The following is a 14,894-nucleotide window of genomic DNA, read 5'->3' as shown; positions in this document are numbered from 1 at the left end:
TTATAACAGGCTGTTGCTGTTGCTGCTGCTTCTCCACAATCTCTTTGGATCCCTGGAGGCAGCCTGCACAAGGGCAGCATACTCCGCATCCACCTGGGTGAGAAGGTCTTTCTGCCCATGGTACTTTGCCAGAAGGCCATCAATGGAATCCCTCATGGGCTGTGTCCACCGAAAATGGTCCAGGACAAAAAGTAGACCCCCTGCCTTGATAGAACCTGTGCGAGCAGCTCGTGGAGAGGGAGCAAAGGGCAGTGGTGGCGTCATCTCATCTAAAAGAGAGGAAAAGGGACAGGAAAATTAAATAATTTTCCCTTTTATCTCTGAAATATCTGTAGTATTCATATAAATAATGAATAATTAAGGGATGACGATGTGAGCTGAATCACCTTTTACATTGGTGGGCTGTGCAGGCTGGATCATTGTTTGTGAGCCAGGAGAAGCCACACCAAAGATGTCATCCTGGAGCATAGGGTAATTAATTTAGGTTACAATCAGTAATTACATAGTTAGATTTTGTATTTTAGTGATTGGGGATATTTGTAAGTACAACAGTCAAGTTTACCTGAGCAAAGTGTTCCTCCCTCACCTCCTCAGGTGTGTCATCAGGTGGGAAGATCTCACTGAGAGCAGACGGCTGTGAGGACTGATGCTCTCCCTCCCCTGCAACAGGTACCTTCTGGGACTTGTGCTTGTCCCAGTCTAGGGGGACAGGACGACAACCAGGCTCCACATACTGCAGTCCAAACCTTTCTCTGGTGTCTGTCTGTGAGACAAGTAAGGCAGGGTACTTGGCCTGGCCTGTCACCACGTCTGAGAGCTTGTTCAGTTCCATGATCAGCACAGGATCAAAGACTGCAGGCAGCTTCACTCCAGGCTGCTTCAGGTCCACAAGGCGCTGGAAATTCCAGCGAGCCACTCCAATCATGCCCTGCGCCTGGAAAAGTTCTGTGGATACCTGAGTGCCTGTGACCCATCTCGCCTGATGGAAATGGAACCCCTCCTGCTGAGAGGTGCCTCTCACAGGGATCCACACGGGTACAGCTGCCGCCTCCCCCTTCACATGGTTCAGCTGGACCGTTCCACCATGCCTATAGAGGATCCCCTCTTCAATCTCTGGGTCACTGAGGCAGCCTCTGAGGATGTGGACTCGCTGAATCCTCCACACCTTCAACATCGATGGTTTGAACAGTGGCCCACCATCAGGATCGCATTCTAAAAAGAATCTTTGGAGAACGCTCTCCACTCTCTCCAGCAGCTCTTTGGGGTGTGGGACCCTAGTGCGACAGTGCTCCCTGATGTGCTTCTTTGTTGGATTTGCAGGCACTATTCCACAGAAGACATAAGCCTGCTTCAGTCTCTGTAGGTCCGTCTGGTCCACAACACTAAAAGCTGCTGACAGAAACTTGCAGAAAGCACTGTGCAGTGGATGGTGCTCTGAAGTACACTCTCTGGAGAATCGCCGCATGCAGTGGAATAAGTCCAGCTTGATGTTGATGTTGCTATTATATTCTTTGCGGGAGGCACAGGTGTTGATGAGATGCCCAGAGGTAGCCGCAGTCACTATAGCCTCAGTGGTCTTCCAAGAATCCCAGAGGAGGTGCTCCTGGGGATCAGGGTTTGGGATCCTGAAGGCAGCACAGCAATCTCTGTTCCACACACAAAGAGAAGTATATTTAAAATATTAAACATTCAAATAAATAGGATACATGTATTTGCTATACTATATTTTGTTTACTTTACAAATATAATATACTGTAGGTGGGAAGGAAAATGTGATGGCTGGTTCTTACCTGTCAACCCACTGGTAGTTGGCTTTTGGCAGTCCTGCAAAAATGTAACGACGGGACAGCCCCTCATACATTGGCTGCAGGGATTTATCACTTTCAGACTGCAGCATCACCCAGGACAAGATCATCCAGTTTTCATTCATCACAGCGTATGACGACATAGTACCGGATGCAAGCACAACCTTCCGGGCCACCTTGCGGGTATGGTCAGCCCTTAATACCTGTCCAAATGTGCCTTGAAGGAGCAGATTGAGTGTGCTCTCCTGCCTATGGTACTCCTGAATGAGGCAGTCAACCAAGTAGTGGGGTGAGACTGTTACTCCAAACCAGCCGTCCACATCACCATACCCACCAAATGGAGCAGGAGTATTTGTTGCTCTTAGTGCCCCTGTGATGGTCTGCTGACCATAAAGTCCACTGTCTCCATCCAGCACATTCTTAACAGTGGACAGGTAAGCCAGGTGTGCACGCTCATACCTGAGGTGGAGAGCTTCGTTCAACTGATTGGCCATATCATTGGGAGACTTTGCTGTGCGCCGCAACTCATCCATCACAGTCTTACATATGGCCTTCTTGTGCGTCAGAAAAGCTGGAAAAATGTTGCAGAATCGACTTGGCAGCATCTCTATCCATTGGGGTTTGTCTGCAAACCAGTACTTTTTACAGACTTTACAGCTGAGCCGAGAGGCCAGCATGTAGTACTGGCTGCTTGTACCAATAATGACACGGGGTCGTCCAACTCCTGATGAGACAACTTGAGGATTCGGACAGCCGTTCAGACATGGCAGAGTGTAGTTGTTGCGGACTCTTTCCATAATGGTGTGCTCTGGTTTCCAAATGAAGAATGGATGAAGTTGAAAGTATTTTGGTGATGGCAGCTTATAGACAGCATCAATAAGCTCAGGCTGAGGTGGGTAACGCCACAAGGAGATCATGTTCATTGGATGTCTCACCAGTCTAGAGCCTGGCCACAGTCCCAAGTTTTCCATTTCTGTTTTCATCCAGATTCTCTGCTGGTGAGAGCAGTTCCATTGGCTTACATCCTGCTCATAGCCTGGCAGTGGTGGAAGTGCTGGCTTCTCCTCCAACTGAGTTGAGGGGTACCCAGCAGAGGCTGCAGGGAGTGCTGTGGGCGGAGTAGAGGCTGCAAGGAGTCTCGACTGGACAGCAGCTGCAGGGGGGCCTGAGGGAGGAGTAGAGACTGTAGACTGTGCAGAGGTCACTGGGAGGAGGGCTGCAGGACAACATGGTTGACATTAGTCATAGATGAGCATTACATTTGTTAAATAGGTTAAATCTGTTTTAAATTGTATTAAGTAATATTATGTTACATTAAGTCCTTACACTGACAGAGCATGGTTTCCTGCACTGGTCTCAAAGGCGATGTGGACTTGCTTGTCGATAACCCCAATTCAAGCAACTCTGGAGGTACTGGCAAAAGAACCCTCACTGGAGTGAATGGAATTGGTGAAAAACAATAACACTGATCAGAAACAGGCATATCCTTACAGTAGAGTCGGCATGTGTACACGTCCATATACTAACCTGGATGTGGAGATGCAGTAGCACTATATTCATCAGGCCGGACTGGTTTTAGGAGTGTTGCTGGTGGTTTACGCCTCCCTAACACAGAAAAATGTAATGTCATTCTAAATACCCTGTAGTACTGTCCCTTAATAAATGTGTTATTACGTAGTAATGTAAATGCATGCAAACCCATAAAACACATGTCAAGACTCTTTATAATATTAAAGGTGTGGTATGTTAATGCATTACCATTACATGAGTACTACATTGCATGAGTACTCTACAGCTTCATGTATCAAAACGGATGCATCATTCTAGTCCAAATTAATACATATTTGTACTTTTGCTGTACTTCTGCATTTTGGTACATACCAAACCTTTAAAGTATAGCATGCAAAAAAACATGCAAAACAAGAACTCTGTACTTACCCTCAATGATGAGATATAAATGCCTTATAAATGTTAGTAGAACAATTGAACACAAGAATTAGAACAGGCCTGAACGTGGCCTAACCAACAAACAGCAACAAATCAATGTAGAACAGATAATCCTGATTCATGTCAGAATCATCCCTAGCATGCAGTAGACAAGACCTTTGACCACTGGGACTCCAACAACTTCTGAACCTGAAAGCATAGTAAAGATAATTTAACTTTCAAGCAATTACAACATAAACAGACACAATGACATATAAAACCCTTTACTGTTAAAGTACAGTACACACCAAACTACACAAAGATGTGAAAAATGTAAAACACTGCTACGTGTCTTTTGCTTGTTCAGTATACAGTGGTGTGTACAGGAGTCACACGTACATGTATGTGCACAAATACACTGTATATACAGTATATATGCACAATTGATCTGAATCTTGAATTGAGTTGAAACTGAATCAACACTGAAGTGACTTGAGCTGAATAATGTCGCAATTGGCTTGTTAGAGCTGCTTTACAGCATCATTTGTTTTGAATTTGTTACTATTGTGAAGCTGCTGCGAAAATCTATACTGTAGCTTGTATGTATATTCAGTATACAGTTTACACACATTGAATATGCATACAAGCCAAGTCAGAAAGTCAACTTTATTTCTAAAGCACTGTATGTGTGTGTGTGTGTGTGTGTGTGTGTGTTTGTGTGTGCATATATAAGTATTACATATGTATGTAAAAGTTTGTTTTTCAATTGCGTGTAATGCGTATAAGCGTATAATGTGCTTGCAGTTTTGCAGACTTGGTCTGAAGATTAGGTACATGACTGAATGGTTTTACTGAGTGGGCCTCAAGTTCCACCTTTAGTGTGTAATCAATTTGAAAAAACTGTAGTATAATAATTTACGGGCATTAGAACAGGCCTGATCACGCCTAATAAACAAACAGTGATTTGACAGTGTGTTGGATGGATAATCCTGATTGAAGTCAGAATCATCCCCAGTGTGCATTCAGAATAGGACCTTTGGCCATAGGGACTCCAACATCTCGTGAACCTGAGTGCACAGCGCAGAAACAATGTAACATCCCAAACATTTACCATCTTGAATAACGCTGAATAAAAATGTAATGATGTTTCATGGAAATGAATGCAGTTTGATAGAGCATGTATGTGCATGTATGTGGTTCTCACTCAGTTGGCCTGGAATTTTAGATGAAAGAGTGGGTAGCATCATCCTCCCCAATTCTTCACCTTCCTCCACTTCTATGGAAAAAGAACAAACCAAGGATTGGTATGAAAGGATGGAATTATAAATATCATCAACTGTTGTTTATTCAGGGAAAATTGACTGAGCATTAAGCTCTTTTACAGCAGTACCCCGACTCCACATTCATACGAGTGTACATTCAGAATATGATATCAAAAATATGTATATAGCAGTCACAATAAATACTGTGTGTGTGTGTGTGTGTGTGCGTGTGAGCACACATGCACCTACACTACCGGTCAAAAGTTTTGGAAACAGTTGTGTACATTTTTTTTCAGGATTCTTTGATGAATAGAAAGTTTAAAAGAACAGCTTTAATTTGAAATAGAAACTTTTGTGACATTATAAATGCCTTTACTGTAACTTTTGATCAATTTAATTCATCCTTCATGAATAAAAGTATTTATTTATTGTATTTCTTTCCCCCAAAAAATAACTAACAATTCTTACTGACCCCAAACTTTTGAACGGTAGTGTTTAATGTGACAAAAGCTTTCTATTTCAGATAAATACTGTTCTTTTGAACTTTCTATTCTTCAAAGAATCCTGAAATAAAAATGTAAATAACTATTTGTTCTACTGTAATACTGTAACAATAATACTATTGTTGACAATGATAATAATGAGAAATGTTTCTTGAGCATCAAATCATCAGAATCATGTGACACTGTAGACTGGAGTAATGATGCTGAAAAACCCAGCTTTGATCACAGGAATAAATTACACTCTACAATATATACACATAGAAAACTGCTATTTTGAATTCTAATAATATTTCACAATTTTGACTGTTTTTTTTAATCAAATAAATACAGCCTTGGTGAGTAGAACAGACTTAGTAGAACAAATCTTACTGATCCAAAAAATTGTCTGTGTGAGGTTTTCTTACTCAGTTGGGCTTGGAGTTTGGATGGGGATATAGAAAGCATCATTCTCTCCAATTCTTCATCATCCTCCATTTCTGTAAAACAAAGCATAAAAGCAAAGATGCGAATCATATGTCATCCCACATTTACATATATTTTAACATGACCTTATATGTACTGTCAACAAACCTGGAGGATGAGAGGCAGATGCTGTAAGGCCAGCGGAAGCAGGTTCCGCTGAAACACTCTGAAGCTGGCTCTTTTTCTGAGTGAGGTACAGCTGCAGCCGATACATTTTGCTGCCTGGGACACACTGTTTCTGGAGGATGAATGCAGCATATCCATCTGCTCTGCTCTCCCAAACATCCCTCCAAGTCTTTTCTGCATTAATTCCAAAGCCAACCAAGTTGTCATCTTCATTCTTCACAGGTGGTGCCACTGATCTTCCAGTTAAATACTTTAGGAGGTCCTCGATTTCCTGGAAGCTATTACTGTACTCAAGAAATGAAAGTAGGCTGTCCTTCTTGGGACCCTCTGGTTTAAACTGTCCGGCTCTCTCCTCCTCCTCAACCTTCTTAGTCAAGAATATGGTATAGCCTACATCATTCTCTAGTAGCCACCGGAATGACTTGCCTTTGTACTTTCCAAACTGAAGCACATACTCTCCCAGCACCTCTTTTCTGTCTGACACATCTCCTCCTCTCATGAAGACAACAGAGCGGGCATTCTCCTTTACCTTGTCTTCCCTTTGAGGGTCTGATTTGTCCTGGAGATTGGGGTTGTCTTTGATCCTCTTGGCTTCATCTGAGGGATCTTGTCTCAGATATCCAGTCGGTCCTTTCCTGAAGCACACTTTGATCTTGCCTGGGAAGATCACTTTCACCTTCATCCTGCTGTGCTGTACATATACATTCACAAAGAGCTGATTAGTGTTTATGGTCTGTTGCATTAACACACTTAATTAATTAACACACTTCTATTCTGATTTAAATTATCTTATTTCTTAATAAATAAAACAACAATTCAATGAACCATTTTATTATGAAATACAAATTCATATTAATTGCACAATATCCTCTTTGACACTATTATTGTGTTTATTGATCTATTTTATCATAATAAAATGTTATTCATATAATATATCATTAAATTGCACATTTTTTTTTGTAATTTAAATGTAATATATTTGTGTGTACTATATATTACATTAAAAGTACTACATCACACTGCACTGTTATCATATATATTTTAAACATTTTATTTGAGTCCATAGTAAGAAATCAATGATGAAACATTCACCTTTACAAACAAAGATACTCTTATAAAATAACAGCTGTATTTAACGTTACAACGAGGAGTTTGGTTTACTGGGTTTCTTAACGTCACAAACAATTCAACACAATTAACAATACGATAACATGATAATATACATGCAATTTAAACGATAAAATATATGAATAATAATGTATATGCGGTCACCTGAGGTAAAATCCGTCTGAAGGTAACGTTAGTGTAGAATGTAAATATTTGTTGTAAAAAAACAAAACAATTTGCTGACAATTCGGTAAAATCTGTCTGAAGGTAATTTAGACTGTAAATATTTGTTGAAAAAACCCAAAACAATTTGCTGACAATTCGGTAAACAAATATCTCCGATCGTAAAACGGGTCTCCCCTCCTCCACTGCGAATGATTGACAGATGACACTACGCTTCTTAAATTCCCCGCCACGGAAAAACGAAACAGCGCCATGAAGTCTAAGTGTGGCCAAAAGTATATTGCATCCGTAGTGTTAAGCACTACCATAGAGAATGAATGGGAAAAGTTAAGAGAAGTTAAGCTTAGCCATTTTCGGCTCCCGCGCAGTTGACCCGGGTTCGATTCCCGGCCAACGCATTGCCTTTTGCTCAAGCCGTCGTTAAAACAGTCGTCCGGGGCCCCTGGCCAACTCCTCATTTAACTCGTGGCTGGAGCAAAACTTTTGCATGGGTCTTTGGGCAGCAGTAAAAGGACTAAGTCTCCCCGTCGGGGAATCGAACCCCGGTCTTCCGCGTGCAGGCGGAGATACTGTCCACTATACTAACGAGGAGTTGCAGAGATAGGTAGTCGCCCCCGATCAGCGCCCCCCGACCAGGAAAGGCCTCATGCGTCATTTTAGGTCATCGCTTCACAGAAGCCAGTTAAGCCAAACAAATCATCTAATACCATTTAAATATGAAGTGTCTGTGTAAAACGGGTTAAGTTATTAAATTAGAGAGCTAGCTTTTTTAATAAAGAGCCTGGTAGGTCAGGTCAAAAAGTTAATGCGTTTTTTTCCAGTGCCGGGCCCAAACAAAGAGAGTTTCGGGTCCTGCCAGCTGCTAATGTGTTGCCAGCATTCTTGCTGACCGCACAAGGCGGCATCCAGTCTATGCCCGACCATCTGCGTTGGTGGTATAGTGGTGAGCATAGCTGCCTTCCAAGCAGTTGACCCGGGTTCGATTCCCGGCCAACGCATTGCCTTTTGCTCAAGCTGTCGTTAAAACAGTCGTCCGGGGCCCCTGGCCAACTCCTCATTTAACTCGTGGCTGGAGCAAAACTTTTGCATGGGTCTTTGGGCAGCAGTAAAGGCAGAGATGGGGGACTCGAGTCACATGACTTGACTCGAGTCAGACTCGAGTCGCAAATTTAAGGACTTGAGACTTGCTTGACTAAATTAAAAAAATGACTCGACTTGACTTTGACTTGAGATCCAATGACTTGAGACTTGACTTGACTTGAACTGTATGACTCGAGAATGACTTGATATACATTTTTATATAAATCATCGCAACATCCATTGATAAACAAAATGAAAGCAACGGAACCATTGACGTCATCAGATTCTGCGCGATTGCGTGACGCTGCACAAGTCCAGAAATAGCCTACATCGCGGTGAGCGCGCTAAATACAAAAACATCTCCCTGCATCGTATCTTTTTGGATATAAACACTAGAAAATGACCATATTCATGCAAGAAGATTTTTTGTACGCATAATAACTGGCAAGGGATATCGGACGACCATCACAACCTCGAACAGTCGAACTTCATTCACCACGTCTAAAAGTAAGCTATGGCTTGTTTAACCTGTTTGTTATAGTTAATTTGACTATCTTTAAATCTAGAGAGATTAATATTGGTCAAAACAGCATGCCTCTTTATACACAATTATGTTTTCAAATGTAGCTTAATGTTGTCAATATTCAAATGATAATTAATGACGGTATATGTTTTGTATAACATTTGCCACATTTCTTTTTAAATCATGCTTTAAAGCCAAAAATGTTGTTCTTTCCAATGACGAAAAACAATATAGAAAACTGTCGTTTGTTTTGTCGTTTATGTTTCTCTTAATGTTATCAGGGTTTGGTGGCAAAAAATGCCAACAGAATTAATATACACCCAAAATTCAAAATGTGGTGAAAAAATGGCCCTAGTATGGCCCTGGCCAACTCCTCCTTTAACTCGTGGCTGGAGCAAAACTTTTGCATGGGTCTTTGGGCAGCAGTAAAGGACTAGGTCTCCCCGTCGGGGAATCGAACCCCGGTCTTCCGCGTGACAGGCGGAGATACTGTCCACTATACTAACGAGGAGTTGCAGAGATAGGTAGTCGCCCCGGATCAGCGCCCCCCCGACCAGGAACGGCCTCATGCGTCATTTTAGGTCATCGCTTCACAGAAGCCAGTGAAGCCAAACAAATCATCTAATACCATTTAAATATGAAGTGTCTGTGTAAAACGGGTTACGTTATTAAATTAGAGAGCTTGCTTTTTTAATAAAGAGCCTGGTAGGTCCGGTCAAAAAGTTCATGCGTTTTTTTCCAGTGCCGGGCCCAAACAAAGAGAGTTTCGGTTCCTGCCAGCTGCTAATGTGTTGCCAGCATTCTTGCTGACCACACAAGGCGGCATCCAGTCTATGCCCAACCGCCTGCGTTGGTGGTATAGTGGTGAGCATAGCTGCCTTCCAAGCAGTTGACCCGGGTTCGATTCCCGGCCAACGCATTGCCTTTTGCTCAAGCTGTCGTTAAAACAGTCGTCCGGGGCCCCTGGCCATCTCCTCATTTAACTCGTGGCTGGAGCAAAACTTTTGCATGGGTCTTTGGACAGCAGTAAAGGACTAGGTCTCCCCGTCGGGGAATCGAACCCCGGTCTTCCGCGTGACAGGCGGAGATACTGTCCACTATACTAACGAGGAGTTGCAGAGATAGGTAGTCGCCCCCGATCAGCGCCCCCCCCGACCAGGAACGGCCTCATGCGTCATTTTAGGTCATCGCTTCACAGAAGCCAGTGAAGCCAAACAAATCATCTAATACCATTTAAATATGAAGTGTCTGTGTAAAACGGGTTACGTTATTAAATTAGAGAGCTTGCTTTTTTAATAAAGAGCCTGGTAGGTCCGGTCAAAAAGTTCATGCGTTTTTTTCCAGTGCCGGGCCCAAACAAAGAGAGTTTCGGTTCCTGCCAGCTGCTAATGTGTTGCCAGCATTCTTGCTGACTGCACAAGGCGGCATCCAGTCTATACCCAACCGCCTGTGTTGGTGGTATAGTGGTGAGCATAGCTGCCTTCCAAGCAGTTGACCCGGGTTTGATTCCCGGCCAACGCATTGCCTTTTGCTCAAGCTGTCGTTAAAACAGTCGTCCGGGGCCCCTGGCCAACTCCTCATTTAACTCGTGGCTGGAGCAAAACTTTTGCATGGGTCTTTGGGCAGCAGTAAAGGACTAGGTCTCCCCGTCGGGGAATCGAACCCCGGTCTTCCGCGTGACAGGCGGAGATACTGTCCACTATACTAACGAGGAGTTGCAGAGACAGGTAGTCGCCCCCGATCAGCGCCCCCCGACCAGGAAAGGCCTCATGCGTCATTTTAGGTCATCGCTTCACAGAAGCCAGTTAAGCCAAACAAATCATCTAATACCATTTAAATATGAAGTGTCTGTGTAAAACGGGTTAAGTTATTAAATTAGAGAGCTTGCTTTTTTAATAAAGAGCCTGCTAGGTCAGGTCAAAAAGTGAATGCGTTTTTTTCCAGTGCCGGGCCCAAACAAAGAGAGTTTCGGGTCCTGCCAGCTGCTAATGTGTTGCGAGCATTCTTGCTGACCGCACAAGGCGGCATCCAGTCTATGCCCGACCATCTGCGTTGGTGGTATAGTGGTGAGCATAGCTGCCTTCCAAGCAGTTGACCTGGTTTTGATTCCCGGCCAACGGATTGCCTTTTGCTCAAGCTGTCGTTAAAACAGTCGTCGGGGGCCCCTGGCCAACTCCTCATTTAACTCGTGGCTGGAGCAAAACTTTTGCATGGGTCTTTGGGCAGCAGTAAAGGACTAGGTCTCCCCGTTGGGGAATCGAACCCCGGTCTTCCGCGTGACAGGCGGAGATACTGTCCACTATACTAACGAGGAGTTGCAGAGACAGGTAGTCGCCCTCGATCAGCCCCCCCCCCCGACCAGGAACGGCCTCATGCGTCATTTTAGGTCATCGCTTCACAGAAGCCAGTGAAGCCAAACAAATCATCTAATACCATTTAAATATGAAGTGTCTGTGTAAAACGGGTTACGTTATTAAATTAGAGAGCTTGCTTTTTTAATAAAGAGCCTGGTAGGTCCGGTCAAAAAGTTCATGCGTTTTTTTCCAGTGCCGGGCCCAAACAAAGAGAGTTTCGGTTCCTGCCAGCTACTAATGTGTTGCCAGCATTCTTGCTGACCGCACAACCCGGCATCCAGTCTATGCCCAACCGCCTGTGTTGGTGGTATAGTGGTGAGCATAGCTGCCTTCCAAGCAGTTGACCCGGGTTCGATTCCCGGCCAACGCATCGCCTTTTGCTCAAGCTGTCGTTAAAACAGTCGTCCGGGGCCCCTGGCCAACTCCTCATTTAACTCGTGGCTGGAGCAAAACTTTTGCATGGGTCTTTGGGCAGCAGTAAAGGCAGAGATGGGGGACTCGAGTCACATGACTTGACTCGAGTCAGACTCGAGTCGCAAATTTAAGGACTTGAGACTTGCTTGACTAAATTAAAAAAATGACTCGACTTGACTTTGACTTGAGATCCAATGACTTGAGACTTGACTTGACTTGAACTGTATGACTCGAGAATGACTTGATATACATTTTTATATAAATCATCGCAACATCCATTGATAAACAAAATGAAAGCAACGGAACCATTGACGTCATCAGATTCTGCGCGATTGCGTGACGCTGCACAAGTCCAGAAATAGCCTACATCGCGCTGAGCGCGCTAAATACAAAAACATCTCCCTGCATCGTATCTTTTTGGATATAAACACTAGAAAATGACCATATTCATGCAAGAAGATTTTTTGTACGCATAATAACTGGCAAGGGATATCGGACGACCATCACAACCTCGAACAGTCGAACTTCATTCACCACGTCTAAAAGTAAGCTATGGCTTGTTTAACCTGTTTGTTATAGTTAATTTGACTATCTTTAAATCTAGAGAGATTAATATTGGTCAAAACAGCATGCCTCTTTATACACAATTATGTTTTCAAATGTAGCTTAATGTTGTCAATATTCAAATGATAATTAATGACGGTATATGTTTTGTATAACATTTGCCACATTTCTTTTTAAATCATGCTTTAAAGCCAAAAATGTTGTTCTTTCCAATGACGAAAAACAATATAGAAAACTGTCGTTTGTTTTGTCGTTTATGTTTCTCTTAATGTTATCAGGGTTTGGTGGCCAAAAATGCCAGCAGAATTAATATACACCCAAAATTCAAAATGTGGTGAAAAAATGGCCCTAGTATGGCCCTGGCCAACTCCTCCTTTAACTCGTGGCTGGAGCAAAACTTTTGCATGGGTCTTTGGGCAGCAGTAAAGGACTAGGTCTCCCCGTCGGGGAATCGAACCCCGGTCTTCCGCGTGACAGGCGGAGATACTGTCCACTATACTAACGAGGAGTAACAGAGAAAGGTAGTCGCCCCCGATCAGCGCCCCCCCGACCAGGAACGGCCTCATGCGTCATTTTAGGTCATCGCTTCACAGAAGCCAGTGAAGCCAAAAAAATCATCTAATACCATTTAAATATGAAGTGTCTGTGTAAAACGGGTTACGTTATTAAATTAGAGAGCTTGCTTTTTTAATAAAGAGCCTGGTAGGTCCGGTCAAAAAGTTCATGCGTATTTTTTCCAGTGCTGGGCCCAAACAAAGAGAGTTTCGGTTCCTGCCAGCTGCTAATGTGTTGCCAGCATTCTTGCTGACCGCACAAGACGGCATCCAGTCTATGCCCAACCGCCTGCGTTGGTGGTATAGTGGTGAGCATAGCTGCCTTCCAAGCAGTTGACCAGGGTTCGATTCCCGGCCAATGCATTGCCTTTTGCTCAAGCCGTCGTTAAAACAGTCGTCTGGGGCCCCTGGCCAACTCCTCATTTAACTCGTGGCTGGAGCAAAACTTTTGCATGGGTCTTTGGGCAGCAGTAAAAGGACTAGGTCTCCCCGTCGGGGAATCGAACCCCGGTCTTCCGCGTGACAGGCGGAGATACTGTCCACTATACTAACGAGGAGTTGCAGAGATAGGTAGTCGCCCCCGATCAGCGCCCCCCGACCAGGAAAGGCCTCATGCGTCATTTTAGGTCATCGCTTCACAGAAGCCAGTTAAGCCAAACAAATCATCTAATACCATTTAAATATGAAGTGTCTGTGTAAAACGGGTTAAGTTATTAAATTAGAGAGCTTGCTTTTTTAATAAAGAGCCTGGTAGGTCAGGTCAAAAAGTTAATGCGTTTTTTTCCAGTGCCGGGCCCAAACAAAGAGAGTTTCGGGTCCTGCCAGCTGCTAATGTCTTGCGAGCATTCTTGCTGACCGCACAAGGCGGCATCCAGTCTATGCGCGACCATCTGCGTTGGTGGTATAGTGGTGAGCATAGCTGACTTCCAAGCAGTTTACCCGGGTTCGATTCCCGGCCAACGCATTGCCTTTTGCTCAAGCTGTCGTTAAAACAGTCGTCCGGGGCCCCTGGCCAACTCCTCATTTAACTCGTGGCTGGAGCAAAACTTTTGCATGGGTCTTTGGGCAGCAGTAAAGGACTAGGTCTCCCCGTCGGGGAATCGAACCCCGGTCTTCCGCGTGACAGGCGGAGATACTGTCCACTATACTAACGAGGAGTTGCAGAGACAGGTAGTCGCCCCCGATCAGCGCCCCCCTGACCAGAAACGGCCTCATGCGTCATTTTAGGTCATCGCTTCACAGAAGCCAGTGAAGCCAAACAAATCATCTAATACCATTTAAATATGAAGTGTCTGTGTAAAACGGGTTACGTTATTAAATTAGAGAGCTTGCTTTTTTAATAAAGAGCCTGGTAGGTCCGGTCAAAAAGTTAATGCGTTTTTTTCCAGTGCGGGCCCAAACAAAGAGAGTTTCGGTTCCTGCCAGCTGCTAATGTGTTGCGAGCATTCTTGCTGACCGCACAAGGCGGCATCCAGTCTATGCCCAACCGCCTGCGTTGGTGGTATAGTGGTGAGCATAGCTGCCTTCCAAGCAGTTGACCCGGGTTCGATTCCCGGCCAACGCATTGCCTTTTGCTCAAGCTGTCTTTAAAACAGTCGTCCGGGGCCCCTGGCCAACTCCTCATTTAACTCGTGGCTGGAGCAAAACTTTTGCATGGGTCTTTGGGCAGCAGTAAAGGACTAGGTCTCCCCGTCGGGGAATCGAACCCCGGTCTTCCGCGTGACAGGCGGAGATACTGTCCACTATACTAACGAGGAGTTGCAGAGACAGGTAGTCGCCCCCGATCAGCGCCCCCCGACCACGAACGGCCTCATGCGTCATTTTAGGTCATCGCTTCACAGAAGCCAGTGAAGCCAAACAAATCATCTAATACCATTTAAATATGAAGTGTCTGTGTAAAACGGGTTACGTTATTAAATTAGAGAGCTTGCTTTTTTAATAAAGAGCCTGGTAGGTCAGGTCAAAAAGTTAATGCGTTTTTTTCCAGTGCCGGGCCCAAACAAAGAGAGTTTCGGGTCCTGCCAGCTGCTA

At 44.2% G+C, this 14,894-nt stretch overlaps 2 protein-coding genes and 3 non-coding genes across 6 annotated transcripts in view; 3 read left to right on the top strand and 2 right to left on the bottom strand.

Moving 5' to 3' along the window:
• On the bottom strand, positions 1 to 3,772 carry LOC130092581 (uncharacterized). Its single transcript, XM_056260483.1, has 7 exons — positions 3,744 to 3,772; positions 3,333 to 3,410; positions 3,132 to 3,236; positions 1,791 to 3,009; positions 563 to 1,646; positions 387 to 459; positions 1 to 269 (listed from the first exon to the last, which is right to left on the bottom strand). Exons 3-7 carry the CDS (start codon positions 3,142 to 3,144, stop codon positions 1 to 3), a joined length of 2,658 nt encoding a protein of 885 aa, XP_056116458.1. The 5' UTR covers positions 3,145 to 3,236; positions 3,333 to 3,410; positions 3,744 to 3,772.
• Positions 3,519 to 14,894, bottom strand: part of LOC130092435 (uncharacterized) — a 48,486-nt gene continuing 37,110 nt past the window's right edge. Inside the window, exons 2-5 of one of the 2 annotated variants that reach the window (XM_056260294.1) lie at positions 6,067 to 6,775; positions 5,901 to 5,972; positions 4,936 to 5,004; positions 3,519 to 3,941 (exon numbers count right to left, since the gene is read on the bottom strand). In XM_056260294.1, the coding sequence (XP_056116269.1) occupies positions 3,871 to 3,941; positions 4,936 to 5,004; positions 5,901 to 5,972; positions 6,067 to 6,766 (912 nt within the window). In that variant the 5' untranslated portion in view covers positions 6,767 to 6,775 and the 3' untranslated portion in view covers positions 3,519 to 3,870. Of the gene's footprint in view, positions 3,942 to 4,935; positions 5,008 to 5,900; positions 5,973 to 6,066; positions 6,776 to 14,894 lie in introns of both variants that reach the window. The other variant, XM_056260293.1, reaches the window with a different exon arrangement.
• trnag-ucc (transfer RNA glycine (anticodon UCC)) lies at positions 8,301 to 8,372 on the top strand. The gene has a single exon. It is a non-coding gene; the product is annotated as a tRNA-Gly (tRNA).
• Positions 9,825 to 9,896, top strand: trnag-ucc (transfer RNA glycine (anticodon UCC)). The gene has a single exon. It is a non-coding gene; the product is annotated as a tRNA-Gly (tRNA).
• On the top strand, positions 14,356 to 14,427 carry trnag-ucc (transfer RNA glycine (anticodon UCC)). Its single transcript has one exon. It is a non-coding gene; the product is annotated as a tRNA-Gly (tRNA).

Source organism: Rhinichthys klamathensis, unplaced genomic scaffold (genome assembly GCF_029890125.1).
Source record: "Rhinichthys klamathensis goyatoka isolate OS25496 unplaced genomic scaffold, OSU_Roscu_1.1 h1tg000176l_1, whole genome shotgun sequence".
Classification (NCBI taxonomy): Eukaryota; Metazoa; Chordata; class Actinopteri; order Cypriniformes; family Leuciscidae; genus Rhinichthys; species Rhinichthys klamathensis.
Note: the sequence above shows the minus strand (reverse complement) of the source record. Positions and strands in the feature narration are given on the sequence as shown.

Excerpts from the sequence above, each read along its gene's own strand:
- LOC130092581 (XM_056260483.1), bottom strand. Across the intron at positions 1,647-1,790 it reads AACTACCAGTGGGTTGACAG|AGATTGCTGTGCTGCCTTCA; the intron begins GTAAGAACCAGC and ends TGTGTGGAACAG. Across the intron at positions 270-386 it reads ACAGCCCACCAATGTAAAAG|ATGAGATGACGCCACCACTG; the intron begins GTGATTCAGCTC and ends CCTCTCTTTTAG.